Source organism: Heterocephalus glaber, unplaced genomic scaffold, assembly GCF_053883595.1.
Source record: "Heterocephalus glaber isolate CG9 unplaced genomic scaffold, H.glaber_assembly_v1.0 deba00001688, whole genome shotgun sequence".
Lineage (NCBI taxonomy): Eukaryota > Metazoa > Chordata > Mammalia > Rodentia > Bathyergidae > Heterocephalus > Heterocephalus glaber.
The window spans coordinates 7,886,846-7,907,140 of record NW_028258413.1 but is presented as its reverse complement, the minus strand read 5'-3'; the positions used below and the strand labels follow the sequence as shown (position 1 = coordinate 7,907,140).

Here is a 20,295-nt window from a genome sequence, read left to right as displayed (position 1 = left end):
CTCACGTTTAAAATGTTTGTTACAGGGCTGGGGATTTAGCTCAGTGGTGCCGCCGCCTGCCCCACAACCGCAAAAACCAGGGTTCGATCTCCAGTATCAAAAAGAGGTTTATTACAGTAAAGAACATATGGTCACCAATCCCCCAAAATTCTCCCCCTCAAGCCAAACACACTAATCCCATGGTCCTTCACACTTTCTGCAGCAGCTCTGAAGTCCTCTTTCCTGAGGCTCTTTATGAGCTGTGATCAAAAATATAGTGAATGCAGCTGCTGCTGAGCGCCATCCAACAGAAAGGTAGGCTTGTAAAAACACGATGCTGAGTCCTCATCCACCTTCGTCACCAGGTTGGTGCCTTGTGACTCCAGCTCTCCCCAGTCAAAATGACCATGAAAGGCAAACAATTCAGGACACTGAGGCAGCCACCCAACAGCACAACTAAAGACACTCATGAAGCAGGGCTCCAGAACGGCTTCAGAGGGTGGCAGGAACGATGGGATCAGTGTGTTTCAAGCAAGAGGGCAGATTCTGAGGGCGATTCATGGCAATGTGTGTTTTACTGTGGTAATGGTTTTTTTTTTGCCACCGGGGATCGAACTCGGGACCTTGTGCTTGTGAGACAGGCAACGGAACCACTGAGCTAAATCCCCAGCCCTGTGGTAATTTTTTAATTTAAATATATGCTATTCTTTGATCACACCTCCCCCATGCTATGCTATAGGGTCTTTCATTATGTTTTGTGTAACATAAAGTACTTCAAAGGGCATTTCTTTTACTGTATCAGCTCAGCCCCAAGGCACTGGCATGATTATCATTCCAGGGCCTCAGTTATAAAAAGAAAACCTACACTGATAGAAGCAGAAAAGAAACTCGGTAAAGCACTCTGGGGAAGGCCTGTAGTCGGGCACCGGCCCCCCTTTCCCCTGCTGGAGCCTGGTCTCTGGCTTCAGTCCGCCTAGCCTCCCGGAGAGGGACGCCAAGTGCTCAGCCCGTCATTCCCCGAGGAACGACAACTTATGTTATGCTTACTTTAGGACGAAGAGAAGACGAGAAGCCCCAGCTAAAGAAAGAAAAAATGTTTTCCAATCCATTCATTTAGAAACCAAACCTTTTCCAGTCCCACAGTTATGTTTTTGTGTGAATGCCACACAATTTGTTGGGGGAAGAAAGAAAAGCTCGGCCGGGGATTTAGCTCAGTGGCGCCGCACCTGCCTCACGAACGCAAGGTCCTGAGTAAGATCCCAGGTACCGGAAAAGAAAATCCAGAGGGGAAAAAAAGCTATGTAAGCATACGTCATTTCCTTCCAATCTGTTCTACCTCGTCATTGCAGAGAATTTGGGCATCACTATGTGAATATTTCACTGTTAATTTGGAAACAAGGTATGTCTTCAACTGGTACGCCCTTTTCAGAAAAAAAAACAAACAAACAAGGATACTGTTTTTATATGACTTCTAAAGTCAGTTTTAAAATGCTTTCTCAATGAAATAAAAGTATAAACCACATTTAAGATTTGTTAAAAACAGAAAATAAAACTTTCTTGAAAAGTATTGTCAGTTACTGGGGGGGATTCCAATCGGCCAGAGCCCACGCCCTCCAGCGGCACAAGTTTTGTAACATCGCAGCCTAAATTACCTCTTTTCTCTCTTGGCAGTTAGAGCTTTGGTGATTAAGCCCCAGAGCAGGGAGTGCTGTGATTACAGACCAGACTTACAAAGGCAAAACTGGGATGCAGGACCCTGCGCTGCTGCTTGGTCTCAGCATGGGTTAACACCATGGGGTTGTGCTGAAGGTCACGGGACGCAGCGAAGCACCTGGGTTCCGGTGCACACCCATGGGGTGCAGTTGGCAGAAGCTGGGGTGGAAACCGAACCCCTGCTCAAGCCCTGCACTGCAAGTGAAAGCCCTCGGGTCTCTGCATCCAGCGTGAGGGGTGTCTCCCAAAGGCCGAGGTCACCCCTGAACCAAGGGGGAGGTGTGCGGCTAGGATGCAGCCGCGGGCTCTACAGGCCCAGGGCTTACCGAGATGCGCGCCTTGAGCAGCCCCTCGGCGTCCTTCAGGGACGACAGGAAGTGGTAGTTGACTGGGCTCACGAGCTCGCGGCCGGCCGAGAGGTAGAAGGAGAGCACACAGCCTCGCCGGGTGCAGTTCCCGCACCTGCTCAGCAGGCGGCCCATGGGCTCGCTGTAGAGACAGGTGGCAGTCCCCGCCTTCATCACCAAGGACTCTGTGGCCTGGACACATGCGGGCTGCAGGGAGCGCCAGGAGTGCCCCGTCAGCTGTGGGAGGAAGCGGCAAGAAGGAACCCTGAGAGTAGGGACAGTCACTGCGGCGGGGACGGCACACCTGGCTAGGGGACAGCAAAGCTGGGTTTCAACCCCAGGCTGCTGGGTGCTGGCCATGTGACCAAGTCCCCAAGCCACTCAGCCTCTGTTTCTTCACGTGGACAAGGAGACCAATGACCGCATGGACGTCACAGGCAGTGGTGGGCATCGAAGACCACCCTCGGGAGACAGGAGCTGCAGTCAGCACAGGAACCCCACACACAGCCGGCTTCCAGTGTGGCCAGCGCCCCCCAAGGGCGGCCGTCCAACACAGGGACTCGCTGCCCTTTTCTGTTTGCCTAAACTTGTTATAAATGCAAGTTTATTTTTCTAACTGCCCCTCCCAGGTAGTCTTACTGATTTCAACTTTAACACACCAAGATTAACCAGTTCTTTTTGCAAAATTTGGAATACTGCCTGATTGTCTTGTTTATAAGTAAGCTTACACTTGCATGCACTTTGCAGTTTATATAATTCAGGTAATTCACTATTCTCAGACACCTCCAGGGCAACAGGCTGCTGTGTCGCCTCGAAGACAGAATGCTGGCTGGCCAAGTGGTCCAGAGCTCCCGGCAGAGCCGTAACCCGACTGCTGTCCACTCTGTGTTCTGACCCCGAGGACAGCACATTTTCTACCATAGCCATTGAAAATATTTTGATGCAAATTCATTTCGCTATTTGTCCCCAAAGCCACACAACCCAAGCACCAAGGAGCTCATCTCCAGCCCTCCATGTCCTGGAGCAAGGCCCCAGTGACTCACGGTGAGCGTCACGTTCCGGTCCTCATGCAGGTCAGACACGCCGTGAATGTGAAACACGGCCTCATCCTCGAAGCCCACGGGCAATAGCGGGGCGAAGAAATGCCGGGCGAAGTAGTGCAGCATCTTCCACTTGCCGCCATACTCTGTGGGCAGCGGGGAGGTCAGAGAGGCCAGGGCCAGTGGACAGAGTCCCTGTCCCCACTGTCCCGTGGGCGGCTGGGCGGCTGACAGGAGTTTCCAGGGTGAGGGGGTCGGGGCCACACACGGTCAGGACCCTGGGCATCCTTGGTGTCCCAGCCCATCAACCTGGCCACTGAAGGCAAAGGGGCTCCGTGGGGGATTCAAACCCACCAGGAGCAGGTTCTAAACCCAAACCCGGCTCCCAGACAGCACATGCCAAGGCGACAGTGCTCAGGGAGCCGGAGCCGTGTCCCTCTCCCCACAAACACAACGAGCCCATCACAGCACTGCTGGGGGCGCCTGCTGCAAATGGTCGCAAGAGCCACTCAACACTCAGCGCCTCCTTTCCCTGGGCATAAAGCCCTTGGGGATCCAAAGCAGCTCTGCAAACAGGGCTGGCAAGGTTGGAACAGAGGAGGAAAACATGCACCAGGGGAGTTAGTACCTGTGCCACAACTGACCAGAACCTGCAGAGAACCCGGGGGGTTCACATCCTGGTGACACAGCCAGTACAACAAACCCCAAAACTGGCACTTCCACCACCTTCCAACTGACCATTTGTCCATTTCAGGACAAGACTCTTCCCCAAAGCAGTGCACCCCCCACGTTTCAGGGTCCTGCCGGGTTGAGGAAGCAGCTAAATTCTTGCTGTGCCATCATCCCCTCCCTGAGGAACTTCTACAAATGATCCACGTGCAGTCATCACACAGGCAAGGCTGCCGGGTGTGATGTCGCACACCTGTGATCCCAGCATTCGGGAGGCTGAGGCAGGAGGATCACCATAAGTTCAAGGCCAATCTGGGCTCTCCTGTTTCTTGACTCAACTCAGACTCAGCAGCCACAACCTTGGACACCAACAGACAGCAGGGCCAGTGTCCCAGGGCTTCTGAGCAGCCTCCCTCTGTCCACCTTTCCAGCGTCCCCGCAGCTGTCCCATCTCTGCCTGCCAGATTCCATCATGCGCCTTCCTCCATCGGTGCTGGAAGACCTGGGCAGACCCCTGAGTTACCTGCAGGGCACTAACCAGGCTTGGGATGGACTCCAGGGCTTGCATCCATGCCCACGAGTCGGCCTGTTTACTGGGAGGCCCTCCCCCATTTCTGACTCAAAGCTACTGTTGTTATTACTATCTGAACTTCACCTCAAATCACCTCCAGAGAAGGTCAAAGACATTATTATGGCTTCATGTTTGCTAACTGTACCCAAGTAGATGGGATCGCTCAAACTACAAGCTCCACGCCAGTGTCTCACCTGCTGCTAGTGAACCGGGAAGGTTGGCAGCTCAACCAGCTGAGGCTGGATCTCTGACTGTACTATCTCCTGTGCTTGCAACAAACAGGGTGCAATGAAGATGACCCTACAGAGTAACAGAGCCAGAGAAGGAGCACTTTAGCAGCTAAGTGGGCCAATCCTCCCGGGCAGAATCTTCCTACACTATGCTATAACTGCAAGACACATGGCTGGGATCTCTGGATATGAACTGTCCCTCTCTGGGATGCTGTGACCGCACACACAGTGCTCAGAGCCCCCTGTGGGGGTCAGGGTGGGGAGTCTAGTGATTGGCTTGGGAGCTGCCCTGAGGATGGGAGTGGCACACTTCTGGGTGTTTCTGGGAGGGTCATAGGGTGACCTTGGGTCTCTCTGGCGCTGTTTCCCTGCTCTGCTTCCCAGCTGCCATGATGGGAGCATCTTTCCCCTGCCAGGCCCTTCGGCCATGATGGTTATGCCTTGGAACCAGCTGACCATGGACTGAATCCCCTGAAACTGTGAGTCAGACTAAACCTCTCAGGTATTGGTTCGCACTGATGACTAATACTCATCACTGCTAAGGCCAAGGAGACACTGCTGACATGAGTGGGGGCTGTGGGTCACACACTCAGTTCCAACAGCTCCTTGGAACTCAGCTCTGCCTCGGTTCACCTGGCCCTTCAAGCTCAGTGCATTCTTGGTCCTTCTCCCTCAGGTCTTGCTTCTTTCTGATACAGGACACTGAAGCTCTTACCTAGAGAGGCCCAAGAAGGAGCCTGCCAGATGTCATTCAGCTGCCAATAGAGCGCACCCATGGTGTGGCCCTCACCGGCCACTATCTCGCTGCGGCTGCGGCGGTAGAACTCCGTTTCTGTTTTCACGCATTGGGCCTGCATCACCTGAGTGGGGGAGACATACACACACATAGGCATTATTGTGTGACTAGGCCGTCCAGATCTGAAGGAAGTACAGGCATGAGGGGTTTCGTTTTTAGAGAAAACTGGATGAACTAGGGAATTCCATTAGCAATAGGAATACCATTATTACACTAGGTATGGAGCTAGCCCCAGGGAGAACAGCAGCTGCTGTAACAGCAGGTCTGTCTGGGAAGATTGGTGCTTGATTTATTGTAACAATGGGTGACAGCGAGGTGTGGGGACACATGCCTGTCATCCCAGCACTCTGGAGGCTGAGGCAGGAGTTCAGTTTGAAGCCACCTGGGCTATATAGCAAGACTCTGTCTCAAAAAAACAAATCCAAAAAAAAGGGAGACAAAGGAAATAGGACATGTAAAAGATTCTTTGCTAACAATGTAGGAAATGAAGAAAAACAAAGACTACTAGTCCAGAACAAATGGTCTATGTAGTCAAACATTGGTTGATTTGTTTTCTAATACTGGGTTTGCCTAATAGATTCATAGCTATTTTTAAAATTTTTTATTAGAAAAAAACCTACAGGAAAAATAACATTATGCATCTGATGTAGTCCATGTCTAGCCCTTTGTTCTAGTCAAACTATTGTTTTGATATCATGATTTTTTTCTCGGTACGGTTTCACTTTTATTTTTTTTTGCTGGTTTGTCTGGTTTTGTTTTTTGAGACAGAGTGTCACTATGAAGCCCATGCTGGCCTCGAGCTCATGGAAATCCTGTCCAGCCTCCTGAGTGGTGGGATCACAGGTGTGCACCACACCTGGCAAAGTAGGATTTCTTATGCATATAATTCCGCAGATACAGCAGAGCAGCTGATGGATGCAGCAATGACACAGGGGGGTTAGTTCTTCTCTCAGGGGCCCCAAGAACTTCCTGCAGCACCTCTAATCCCTGCCATCCTCACTGTGCAGCTGGTCACTTTTAGCTGCTGTCACTGATGCTGGCGTGCAGTGCTCCGCCCTGGAGCTGTGGCCAGGAGGGTCCTGAGGAGAACCCAGAGAGACGGCCAAGGCCGTGAGCTTCATTCAGAGAGCAGAACAGTGAGACCAGGAACTGGATTTCACCCAGGGAGGGATTTTCATACAGGAGCACTACGAGACTGCACCCCGCTGCCCTCCTCCAGTAGAGTGACATCGAGATACCAGCTACTATCAAAGACATCAGGATGCGGCCTTCCATGGGCCAGAGCCACACATCCCCGGGGTCTCAGTACCTAAATTATACCAGTTTTTATAACATATACATATATTTCTGTACATCCATTGTAACATTAATTTCCTTACTATCACTTAACTTTTCTGGCTAATGATAAATATCATTAATCCCTTTGAATTTCCATACTTTAAAAAATTTTACACCAGGAGCAGGACTCCTATCCTTTGATGGCCGTGGAGGAAAGGACACCAGGCCAGCTCTCACCAGGACCTGCCAAGCCTGAAGTTAGCAGAAGGCGAGAACAGAGGCTCTGCAGGGTGTCGGGCTCCAGCGTGGTCCAGTACCTACCACCCCGGGACCACACTGCACCACTAACAGAGACCCGAGTTCACTAAAGCCAGCAGGCGCCAGCCCAGGGTCGTGAATGAAGCACACTGCTGTGGTTCGGGAAGTGTCCCCAAGACATCCCTGTGTTCAAGGCTTCGTCCAGCATGGGGTTCTTGGGAGGCCAAGGGAGCCCTGAGAGGTGGGGCCTGCTCGCAGATCCTCAGGTCACCAGGGCTGTGCCCTCACAGGGATGCAGGACACAGGGTCCTCTCTCCTCCACTTCCTGCTGTGAGCCGAGCTGCTCACCAGGCTGTGGTGCTCCTCATAGGCTCAGAGCAACTCGGCCAGCTCGTCATGGACTGGAACCTCTACAGCTGCAGGCCCCAATCAACCCTTCCTCTTTAGAAACTGACGCCTTAGATGCTTCCTGGTTGCTGAGACACAATACCCTACACCTAAAACTCAGAGGAATGGCTTTATTTTGGCTCACATTTTCCATCCGTCATTGGCCGGCTGCAAGACAGAAGGACATGGTGGGAGGGTCTGGCAGAGGAGCACTGCTCACCTCATGGCAGCCAGGAAGCAGAGAGAGAAGGGAGGAGTGGGAGGGAGATGCACCCTTCCTGGTCTCACCCGGTGACCCTGAGAGATGGATAACAGTGGGGCTGCAGGAGTGCAGCTGTCCACGCCCTGGTGGACATGTTGAGGCCCTGGTACTGGACATGGAGCTTTAGCATTAACACCTTGCTGGGGCCTGGTCTTCCTTTGGTCTGATTCTCCCGTCTCTATCTTTTGGAATGGGAATGTTTACCCTCTGCCACTACACCTAAGGAGTATACAGATTTCCCTTGTTTAACGGCCTACCTGTTTACTATTTAACAACTGTTCAGACTTATAACTCACTGCTCAGACTTAGGACCTGTCTCTTTTCCTTTTCTTCGGTACAGTTCTGTACATCTTGTTGATATAGCCACAGTGTCTTTCTTGTGCAGTACTCGTTTATACAGTACTGTGATTTTTGCTGATTGCACTGTACAGTACAGTACTGTAGTTTTATGTCCTGTTATACATTTCAGTACTGCATGGAAGAGTTATGCAAATAAAAGCAAAGTCATCAACTTGGAATCTCCTTTGAACTTTTCTTTGTTTGGAATATTGTCACATACATACTCTATACGAGTTCTCATTTAGCAACCAATTCTTTTGACAACAGGAAGTGGACTGGGTCATTAAACGAGGAGAGTTTGTATGTCAGCTGTTCTTTGACTTTTATAGAAGCTCACAGCAGAATCAGCCTCAAAGCTCAGAGAAGACTTGGACTTGGACTTCTGAGCAAGGCAGGAACTGTTCAGATTTTGGGGTCCCGCTGATGATGGATTCAGTGCATTTACACTGTGAGACAGACATGAACCCCTGGGGTCTGGATGTGTCCCCCAAAGGTCCACTGGTGAAGCCTGGGCCCCAGCATGGCACTGCCAGGGGGGTGGTGCCCCTTAAGCAGAGGGGCCTGGGTCACAGGGTCTTTGGGTCACAGGGTGGTCTGTTCCTCTCTCGCTTTTGCAGGGTGGCCCTGCCACACTCCTGCCATACTGTGGTGCTATGCGTGGAGCCAATGGATTCTGGACTGAAATCTCTTAAAACTGTGAGCCAAAATAACCCTCTTCTCTGTCAGTTGATCATCTCAGGTATTTGTTTCAGTGACAAAAAGGCACTGTTCGTCATGTTGCACAATTGTAATTCCTTAGACAACCTCTGGAGCTGCTGCTTCCCTTTTAAAATGTACCTGTGTTTACACACCACACTCCCTTTCCTAGGAAGGGAGGCTTCGTTACCACAAATATAGACACTCAGTCACTTCCTAGGTTACTCAGCCCCAGTGCAAGCTGGCACATCTTATTTTAGTTTTTAAAATATGCCACTTGCAACAGCTTGTTGATTCCACTCATGAAATCAGTCTCCTTGAAGGGACAGATGGGATGGTGAAGAGGCCTGGGCCCCAAGGCTGGCTCTGCTGCTGTGACAGAGGTGCCAGCTGCCTTCCCAAACCCACTCCCTGGCTCCCAAGTGACAAGACTGTAGCTGTAGTGCCTCTTTCAAAGACAGAACCCACCCCGGAACTAAGAGCAGCCATGTGGCTAAGCTCTTCCAATTTTTAGATATTTTATTTATCATCCTGCTAATAAGGATCATCCAATAAAGCAGTTTTTCAAACTGAAATATAAATCACTTATCACATATAATTTAATGTTTATGATTCATTGGTTTTTAGGGTACTCATAGGTTGTCAAAATCTTTCCATAATTCATGTCCAGAATATTTTCATCACCCCCAAAAAGAAACACCATACTGGTTAACAATCACTCCCTATTAGTCCCTCTCTCCAGATTCCGGAAACCATGATTCTACTTCCTGTCTGGATTTAGTTAATCTGGACATTGCATGTAAATGGAACGGTTCAGTACATGGCTTTTGTGTCTTGCTTCTTTCACTAGCATGTTTTCAGGGTTCATTTGTGCTGTTTGCATGCGTCAGGACTGATTCCTTTCTCTTTCTGAAAACGATTTCACCTACAGGAGGCCACCTTTTGTTCACCCATTCAGGTTGATGAACATTTGGGTTCTTTCCACTTTTTGGTTATGATGAAAAATGGAGCTATGAACACCATGCACACATTTTAGTGTGAATACGGCTTTTGAATTTCTTACCTAGGAGTAGAATGGCTGGGCATGGCAATGACACACCTGATGCTCACAGCACACAAACACTTCACATTCACACCAGCACCTCTCCACATGGGTGCCAACACTTGCATTCCTTTGAAAGAGAAATTCTAGGTAATCCTAGTGGATATGAGTGCTAGTCATGATTCTGATTTGTATTTTCCTAACAACCAATGATGTTGAGCAACTTTTCATGTTTCTTGGCCATTTTCTCTAAAGAAATATCTATTCTGCTGGGAGTAGTGGCGCACACCTATGATCCCAGCACTCGGGAGGCTGAGGCAGAAGGATCACTGTGGGATCAAGCCCAGCCTGGACTACATAGTGAGACCCTGTCTCCAAAACCCCAAAAAACAAAGTAAAAAAAAAAAACTATTCAAAGCCTTTACCATTTTTTAAATTGCCCTTTTCACCACTGAATTGTAAAAGCTCTTCATATAGTCAAGTCAGTAGATCCCTGTCGAATGTATATGATTTGAACTTTTTTCTCCCTTTGTGTGGATGTTCTTTTTACTTTCTTTTTTTTTTTTTTGGTACCAGGGATCAAACTCGGGACCTTGCGCTTGCAAGGCACGCAGAGGAACCACTGAGCTAAATCCCTGGCCTGTTTTTACTTTCTTGATAATGTTCTCTGGCATACAAAAGTTTTACATTTTGATGATACACTTTATCTATTTTCCCTTTGGTTGCTTATTCTTTAGGTATCGTATTTAAGAAACTGCTGCCTAATCAAAACCACAAAGACATATCTATATTTTCCTTTAATAGTTTTATAGTTTTAACTCTTACATTTAGATCTTAGATCCAGTTTGAGTTAACACTGTATGGTATGAGAGAGGGCTCTCAACTTATTCTTTTGCTTATGACATCAGGCTGTTCTAACACCATTTGCTGAAAATACTATTTCTTTCTCCATTGCATTGACTTGAGAATGTAAATCATTTTAGCTGTTACAGAAAACAGTATGGTGGCTCCTCAGAAAATTAAAAATAGGGCACCATGTGCTCTAGCAGTCCCTCTGCTGAGTCTGTATCTAAAGAAAATGAGATCAGTATGTGGAGGAGACACCTGCAGTCCAAGCTACCGCAGCACAGGTCAACGCAGGCTGGACAGGGAATCACTCAAGCAACTGTCACCAGAGGAGCAGCACACATACACGAAGGAATGCTTCTGGTCTTGGAAACCAAGGAAATCTGTCATTTGTGACAACATGGATTAATCTGGAGGACATTAAGTGAAACAAACAAGCACAGAAAGAAAGACACTATATGATTTCACTTACATGCGGAATATATAGAACGTAGAACGGTCACCGGGGTAGGGCAGGGGTCTGGGGAGAGGGTGGTGCAGTTTTGTTAACAGGAGGAGGAAGTTACAGAGCTCCGCTGTGCAACATGGTCCTAAACTAAGAACAAGATGGTGTATGCTTGCAAACTGCTAAGAGAGTAGATCTGATGTTCTCACCACAAAAAAGGACTAGGCATGTGAGTAGTACATATCTTAAATTGCTTGATTTAGCCATTCCACAATGTGTGTATGTGTGCATCACGTTCTATACCATTAAAATCTGATTTTATATATATAAAATCAATTAGGAGAAAGCTAGCTATTTTTTCTTAAAAATCAACTGACCACAGATGTGTGTGATTATTTCTAGACTCCACTCTACCGACTCAATCTAGTTCGGGCCCCCGGTGAGGATCTCACAGTCTTGATCACTGTAGCTTTGTAATAGTTTTAAAGCTGGAATGGGACTTCTTCAACTTCCTTCTTCTTTCTCAAGACTGTCTCTGACAAGTCTTGGATCTCCACAAGAAATCTAGGATCTACTTGTCCTTTTCTCAAGGGAAGTCAGTGGGAATTCTGAGATTGCACTGAATCTGTAGCTCGACTTGGAGAATACTGTTATCTTAACAATTAAGTCTTCCAATCCATGAATACAGGATGTCCTTCCATTTCTTTAATTTCCTCCAACATTTCTGGTAGTCTGCAGTGTGACAGCCTCATACCTCTTTGGTGAACTATATTATAGAAGGCCCCTCAATGATCTACTTAGGGTTTTCCTACTTGATGATGCTTCAGAGGTGATATTCAGTAGAACTGTATTTCTAATTTTTTTTAATAATCAGCTAACCAAGTAGTTATTTAATATTTTATAATAATTATTATTTTGTTTGTTGAGACAGGGTCTCACTATGTAGTTCAGGCTGACCTTGAACGCACTATGTATCCCAGGCTGCCCTCAAACGTGAGGTGATCCTCCTGCCTCAGCCTCCCGAGTACTGGGATGACAGGTGTGCACCACGCCCAGAGAAACTGTACTTCAGATTTAGACTCTTTTCTGGGACTGGAAACCTGGAGTACGATGGCCCCTCTCACCACGCCAGAAGCGTCACCCACTGCAGCACCAGCCAGCAGGTGAGCAGGAGGCCAACAGCCTCCACAGGGGACTGCTGCCAGGCGGTGGGTCTGGTAGGAGGCTGCATTACATCCATGCTGGACTTACAACATCTTCAGTTTTCAGCTAGCCTTCTGAATGTAAACTCGTTGTAAGTCAAAGGACATCTGTATTTTCTTTCTTACTGAATCCCATTCTCACGTGGTTTACTGCTTGGCATGTGTCCACTGCCCTTATATCCTGTAACTCTGGACAAGTGTTTCTGGATTCCTTAGGTTTTCTAAATGTCACCTAGGGATGGTTTTCCTTCTTCCTTCTGATCTGGCTGCCTTTCATTTTCTTGCCTAAGTCCCCTGGCCAGAACCCCCAGTACACACTGAACAGAACCAGCAAGAGAGCAGCCTGGCTGGTCCTGACCCGAGGCTGAAAGCTTTGTCTCTCAGCATTAGATATGATATCAGCTTCGAGGTTCTCAGAGATGCCCTTTATTAAATAGAGGAAGCTCCCTTCTATTCCTAATTTGTTGTTGTTGTTTTTATCACGAAAGGGTGTTAAGTGCAGGAGACCAGCTTGAAACTGCACTAGCAGGCTTTAGATATTATTTATTTGGCTTATAACTTGGCTATTGATTAAAATTATGAATCATTCCAAGGCCTATGTGTGACTTGCTAAATGAGCCTTTGGCTGGTGTACAAAGACAGACTTTCCTATGCCAATGGTCACAATGCAGGTCTCAATGATCAATGAGATTGTGACAGCTCTAGTAACAAGTAAACACTACAGCTGAGGAATTATGACTCTGTGCAGCCATTCTCCAAGATCAAACATTAGCTAAAGATAACAGAGGTGGCTTGCTAGCTATGACCTGCGAGATAGCACAGGTGCCTTGTTAACGGTGTGACCTGTCCTTCACAAGAATACATAGTTACTCCCCTTTCTACAAGCCTAGCTCACTGGTGCATTAGTTCTGCTAGTCCCTACATCTGCCTCTACCACCGTGCTATCTTTTATAATCATAAATACTGACTAATCCAGAGATCCTGGTCTTAGCCAGGAGAGAGCTAAGATCAATTCCTAGCCCTCCAAGTAATAAAATGTCATTCTTTATTTTTTATTCTTGTTTATTATTCTTTCATCCTCTGCTGTACCCACAATCAGGTGATTGGGCATCCCCTGGTAACTAACTGTCAGGTATCACCTGAGGTTAGGTTTTGTCAAATGCTTTTTCCTTACCTGTTGAGATGGTTATTCTCTCCATATTCTCCTAATCTGGTGTGTTGTATTGGGTGACTTTCATATGTTGAACCAATACTGCATTCCTATAGAAAACACCACTTGATTATGGCATGCTATGCTTCCATGTGGGGTGGATTTTGTTGAGGATTTTCCCCGCTCTATTTTCATAAGAAATATTGGCCTGTAGGCTGCTCCCCCCACCCCCATACTGAGGATCAAACTCAGGATCTTGCACTTACGAGGCAGGGGCGGTCCCACTGAGCTAAATCCCTGGCCCTGTGGGCTCCTTTTCTTGATATATCTTTATCTGATATATCTTTATCAAATAATACTGGCTTCACAAAATGAGGCAAGAAGTATTTACCCCTCTCCTTCTTTTTTTAAAGTAAGTAAAGAATTGGTGTTAATTCTTTAAATATTTTTAGAATTCACCAGCAAAGCCATCTGGCCCTGAACTTTTCTTTGTAAGGGAAGTTTTTTTGATTACTAAGTCTTATGAGTTGTTATAGGTCTACTCAGATTCTGTATTGCTTCTTAATTTCCGTAGGCTGTCTCTGTAGCAATCTCTCCACTTCATCTAGGTGACCTGATTTGCTGCCATGTAACTGTTTATAGTACAGTGGTACTTCAGTTCAGACTTGATTCTTTCCATGATTCTGGTCGCAAACCAAGTTGGTCAAGAACTGAATCAAATTCAATGGTTAGGTTGAATGTTGACCTTGTGGGGAAATTTTTTTCTCATTCAGCTTGGTTTGTGACCAGAATCGTAGAGAGAATTGAGTTTGTGAACTGAGGTACCACTGTATTTCCTTAAAATGCTTTTATTTCTATAAGGTGAGGAGCACTTTTCACTCCCTCACTCCTGGTTCAGTTGTCTGAATCTTCACCTTTCTTCCTTGGCCAATGTAGCTAAAATGTTTGTCGATTTGTTGATCTTTTCAAAAAACTAATTCATGGTTTCATTGATTTTGTGTAGCGTTCCAAATGGTTTCTTATTTAATATGCTAAATTTCTGATGCCTGATTTACTTAATTGCTGAATATTAATGTTATAATTAAATCAAACACCTCAGCCATTACAGATTGGCCCTTAGCTGGGAAGTGAAAGAATATTAGACACGGGTTTAAAAGTAAAAAATATGCTCCATTCACTGCTCTGAGTCTTTGGACAAAATATTAATCCTCCTGAGCCTCTATTTACTCATATTTGTATTTGTCAAAATACAAATAGCAATACAGGTGTCTGGAGAGGCTAGCAGAATTACATGAGAAAGTAAGCAAAGCTAGCCTGGCCTAGCACTCTGGAAGGCTGAAGCAGGAGGTTCACAAGTTAGAGCCCAGCCTGGGTAACTCAGCAACTTAGTGAGCCCCATCTCAAAATAAAAAAGGGCAAGCAGTGAAGCTCAGTGCAAAGGCCCTGGGTCCAATGCCCAGAGAAGGAAGGGATGGAGGGGTGGAGGAATGAAGGGAGAGTCCAAAACAATTCATGGCTAGTACCTGGCATTTAGCAGACATCCAACCAAAGCAGACTGTATGATGGCTAAAACCTCTGCTGCATTTGAAGGAAGCCAATACACACCGTCCTGTGTCATTAGTCACTCCTTCTAAGGTGCTCTGCAGGTGAGCCCGCTTTTACCCACCCTGCCCCATCATGAACGCTCAGTACAACCTGGCTCTCCCATCTCATCCCAGTGCTGCTTACCAAACCAGTGGCTGTCACCAGCGGCACGTGACACCTGCCCAAGCCTAGAGCTCAACTTCTTTCTGAAGTTGGCTGATGGAGTTACCTGCAGCATGAGGAGATAAAACAGACCCTGAGGAACAAGTTTCTCAGGTCACTACCAATCAGGGGTGCTCAGTAAACAGAGGGGAAAGAAATGAAAGTACTAGCAGGGCGGTAAGCTAAGGGTCAGGACAAAATGGCTTCAGCCCAACTTATGTCCACACAGCTTCCTGTCTACCCAGCTTCCTGTCCGCTCAGCTTCCTGTGTGATCACTAATAAGAAGGAGGCTGAGCCAGGGATTTAGCTCAGTGGTTCCGCTGCCTGCCTTGCAAGCGCAAGGTCCGGAGTTCGCTCCCTGGTACCAAAAAAAAACAAAACAAAAAACCCAAAAACAAACAAAAGAAGCTTCTGGCACAGAGCTACACACATGGTGCTCACAGGTGTATCAGTCATCACAGAGGGGGTGGAGTCTCGTGACAAAGACATAGTCAGATGCATGAGTAGGGGCTGTGGAGGACACTGACAAGATAAGTCAGAAAATGAGGCAAGACTGTTCTGGAATAGCAGGAGAACTGAGGAGAGAGCCTCCATGTGGCTATCAGACAAGAGAAGGCAGGACAGGGTCCACATGGAAAGAAGCTCTCCTCCAGCTTTCTCAGGCAAGACTGCCAATGGTCACAGCACCAGGTTAATTATCAGGAAGCCTTTAAAAGCAGCGCACAGACAAGCACCCTGGTTCTTAGAGCTGAGAGAGGAGATGAGGAAAGGGCAAGATGGGAACGGGTCAGGGAGATGGACAGAAGAGGCTTCATTCCCATGCACAGATTCAAGATGGAGGCTCTACTGGCACAGCCACAGGAAAACATGTTTTACCCTAGCACTTCCTATCTGCATTCAGTCACAGAAATCCAGAACTAAACATGAAACCAGAAAGCCATAATCCTCAGCTCTTTCACTGCAGATCCCACCTGGTAAGCCAGCCGGAGCCACATTGAGGGGACAACTCAGACCATGACTCTGACAAAACCTGTCATGAGCAAACCCGTAACAGTATGTCTGCAACACGCCTGCTCCTCATCGTTGCAGCTGGCAGGCTTAGAAGCTCAGAAAAGAACAATTATTTCTGTCAGGACCTTGAGGAAAGTGAATAAAGCAACCGTGATAAAATGAACAGCTGGAAGGAGAGGGGACAACAGGAAAAACAACAGCTGAAAAGCCCTCCCTCTCTCTCCTCTCTCTCTCTCTCTCTCTCCCTCTCACACACACATGACCAAGGACTGACCTGTTTTATAAATCATAACAGTTTCACTGGCTGCGAAAAGCTTAAAAGATGAACTGTAACACTCAGAAAGGGGCAGACAGCACCCTCACCTTTAACTCTGTGCCTGGTAACTTCCTGAACTACATGTTACCCTGGAAAAACTCTTGTTATGATGTAAATCTGGATGTTCCCACAAAGCCTTTATGGGAGGTGATTGGACCATGGGAATGTGATACTCACACTGGATTAGTCCACTGATGAGTTTATAGCTAAATGTGACTCTGGGAGGTGGAGCCTGGCTGGAGGAGGTGGTCAGTGGCAGCATGGCCTACAGAGGTCGATCTCCCTCCTCCTCCCTTGATCTCTCTCTGCTTCCTCCCTGCCATGCCATGGACTGTTTCTCCTCTGCAGTGCTCCTCTGCCATGCCAGCCTGCCTTGGAGCCAGCCAACTATGGACTGAAACCTCTATAAACTGAGCCAAAAAATAAACCTTTCCTGCCTTAACTCTGGGTGTCGGGAATTGTGTGCCAGCAATGAGAAAGTAATGAAGACAGTCCCCTAATTTAGGAGACCACTGCTGTGATGTTAAGATTCTCTTTATCCTTAGATCACCTTCTAAAAGATGTTCCCTTTGGCTCACCAATTTCTGCTTCAGCTTCTACCCAGGTATTTCCATTTTCACACAGGAGAAAACTGATGAGCATAAGTTTGGACAAAAATTGTATGTTTAGATTAGAAAAACTTAAAATGTGATCATGTTTAACAAAGACTTCTGATCTTCAGATCAATGGATAGAACTAGGATCCATCTCTTATCATCTCTCTAAGAACTTGAAACAAGAATGCCAAAAACACGGGGTAAGTAAGGAATGACTTTCATGTAATCTTGAGTGTGTGTAGTCACAGAAAATAGGCAAATAAAACAAGTAAAATGGGAACATTAAGAAGAAAATATCTAGCCAGGGATTTAGCTCATTGGCATCACACTTGCCTCACAAGCACAAGGTCCTGTGTTTGATCACTGGTAGCAGAAAAAAAAAAAAGAAAATATCTAAAATTCAGTTCAGCGGTTTAACTTAAAAAGTGAAGCATAATTTTGCCATATTACTCAGCTATGCCACTCATATATTTCCTAGACCCAAAAAAGAGAACCTACATCCACATAAAGACTCACAAGAATATGAACACCAGTACCATTCGCAACGATCAGAGGTGGGAACAATCTGCATGTGGATCAGCTGATCGGAGACCAAATGGGTATGACCATGTCACAGAACGGGGGACAACATAGATCCAGCTGGGACCTTCTGCTGGTGACAGACACCAGGCCCTGATCCCACACACTGCAGACCCCAGCTACCTGAAGTGTGGGTAAACCAAAGTCTGGGCTAGAGGAAGGGAAGGGGTGACTCAGTGGGCACCAGGAACCTTTCTGGGGTAGCAGAAATATTCTAGAAGGACACCATGGGGATGATCTCCATGGAATATACTAAAAACCATGTAACTATACACTGAAAATGAGTGAATTTTATGTATGTCAACTATAGCTCTACAGAAGTGTTTAAAAATATATTGAGCCAGGCGTGGTGCCACACACCTGTAATCTCAGCACTCAGGAGGCTGAGGCAGGAGGAGTATGAGTTTGAGGCCAACCTGAACTACACAGTGAGACCCCATGTCAAAAAAACAAACAAAGCCTGCTAAGGTGCATACTAACGTGCAGAATCTTGTGATACACACAGGCCTGTGTAGCCACCCACAGATCAGGGCATAAACAGAAAGCCTGGTGGCCCCTTGCTAAGCAGTGCTCACCAATGCTGGTTAAGACTAGTTTGTTTTAGGGGCTGGGGATTTAGCTCAGTGGTTCTGCTGCCTGCCTCACAAGTGCAAGGTCCCAAGTTCAATCCCCCGTATGCCCCTCCAAAAAAAAGACTAGTTTGTTTTCTAACATCTGGACTAGTCTTCTCTATACCTGAATCCCAACACAAAAGGCAACGGAACCTATACACCTTTTTATGTCTGGCTTGTTTCACTGTGGGACTCATCCAGGTTGATGGTGCTACGAGTGCTTGTTCTTTTTATCACTGCATAGCATTCCGTTGCACAAATACACCACAGTCTGTTTGTAACTTTTCCTCTCTATGGAAATTTATGTTTCCAGTTTGGGTCTATTGTGAACACCGCTTCCCTGAACATTATCGAAGACATCTGTTGGTGGATGGGCACCTGGTTTTTTTGTTTTTGTTTTTTGGATTTTTTTGGCACCGGGGATTGAACTCAGGACCTTGTGCTTGCAAGGCAGGTGGTGGAACCACTGAGCTAAATCCCCAGCCCTAGGCACCTGTTTTTCTTAGGCACACAGCTGAATGTAAAAATGTTCATTCCAAAGGAAACCAACCATTTAGCCCTGATAGAAACTGCCATAAGCTTTTTCAAAGTGGTTGAACAAAGGTGCGCTCCTACCAGCAGTCCTGAAAGTTCCAGCTGTCTCCTCCTCACCTACAGTTGGCATTGCCAGTCTTTTCAGTGTGAGCCCCTCTGCTGCAGGGTCAGCAGGGAAAGCTTTATTTGGCATTTCTCTGCTTAAGAATAAAAGTGAGCATATTTTCATATATTTACTGACCCTTTGGGTATCTTTGTGGTAAAGTGCCTGTTCAAGGTTTCTGCCCAGTTTTCATAGGTTTTCTGACTTATTTGTCCGACTTCTAGAACTTCTTCACTCTGCATATGTTTTATCAGACAGACGAGCTGCAGCCTGGGGGTAGCTCAGTAGTAGCAGAGTGCTCGCTTCACAAGCACAGGCTCTGCATTTGACCCTGGCACCGCCACAAATAAAATAAAATAAAATAAAATAGATACATAAACTGTGACTATTGTTCCCCAATCTGTGGCTTGCCTTTTTTCTTTCTTAGTGGTTTTTTGATCTACAGAAACCCCTATTTTTGTTTTTGGTGGTGCTGAGGATGGAGCCAGAACCTCAAACGTGTGAGGCAAGTGCTCTACCACTGAGCTATGTCCCAGTACCAGAGCCCATAATTTTAGCAAAGTATAATTTATCAACATTTTCTTGTATGGCCAGTGCTTTGCCTGGCTGAAGAACTCTTTCCTACCCCAAAGTCACAAAGATATGTTTCTGTTTTCCTCCTAGAAGCTTCATTGTAGCACCTTTCACATTGGACTCTTATTTATTTTATTTTTGGGGGGTACCAGGGATGAAACCCAGGGCCTTGGCGTACTAAGCATGTGCTCTACTACTGAGCTAAACTCCCAGTGTCCACATTTGAATCTTTGATCAGTAACCAAATTCATTTTTTTTTGGTACCAGGGATTAAACTTGGAATCTTGAGCTTGCGAGGCAGGCAGTGGAACCACTGAGCTAAATCCCTGGCCCCCAAATTCATTTGTATACATGGAGTCAAGGTTCATTTATTGTCCCATTGAAGTATCCATTTGACACAGCACTGTCTATTGATAAAGCTGTCCTTGACCCCTGAATCACAGTGGCAAATGCAGTAAATCAGGTGACCAGATCATGCACGAGTCTATCTCTGCACCCTCCTGGGTTCCATTGTTGTGTTTCACCCTTGAGAAAAAGCCTTGTCTTAATGAGAAAAACCTTTATAATAATCTTGAACTAGGGAGCATTTTCGTGCACAGTTTAGAATTTCTTAAACTGTTCTTACAAAAGAAACAAATACCAAAAATGAACCATTTCAAATCTCACACGTTAGCGTGTCATAATGAAGAAAACAAAGCTCTTAAAATCAGCAGAATCAAAACCTACTTTGTACATAAAGCCTTCAAAATCTTTGTGACCTCTTGTGGCCACCCAGGAACCTCACCCACCATGATGGGACCCACCTGCGTCAGGTAGAGCGTGTCTCTGAAGATGCGCTCAGGGTCCAGGCCTTGTGGGAGCCTGAAATGCAGTGCGGCCTGGCGAAGCATCTCCTCGTTTCCATCCACATGGTGCTGTCGATGACGGGCGAACGTGCTGTTATAAGACCAGTCTCCCTTTGCTGAGACCTTTCAAG

General features: G+C 46.7%; 1 protein-coding gene and 1 long non-coding RNA gene across 3 annotated transcripts in view; both read right to left on the bottom strand.

Moving 5' to 3' along the window:
• Manba (mannosidase beta) overlaps window positions 1-20,295 on the bottom strand; it is an 83,590-nt gene that overhangs the window by 10,110 nt on the left and 53,185 nt on the right. For both annotated transcript variants that reach the window (XM_087198730.1, XM_004866302.3), the window contains exons 13-16: window positions 20,123-20,287; window positions 5,265-5,409; window positions 3,083-3,225; window positions 2,019-2,276 (exon numbers count right to left, since the gene is read on the bottom strand). In XM_087198730.1, the coding sequence (XP_087054856.1) occupies window positions 2,019-2,276; window positions 3,083-3,225; window positions 5,265-5,409; window positions 20,123-20,287 (711 nt within the window). The remainder of the gene's footprint in view (window positions 1-2,018; window positions 2,277-3,082; window positions 3,226-5,264; window positions 5,410-20,122; window positions 20,288-20,295) is intronic.
• Window positions 10,101-20,112, bottom strand: LOC147821907 (uncharacterized). The gene is made up of 2 exons (XR_015446392.1): window positions 14,979-20,112; window positions 10,101-13,360 (listed from the first exon to the last, which is right to left on the bottom strand). It is a non-coding gene; the product is annotated as an uncharacterized LOC147821907 (long non-coding RNA).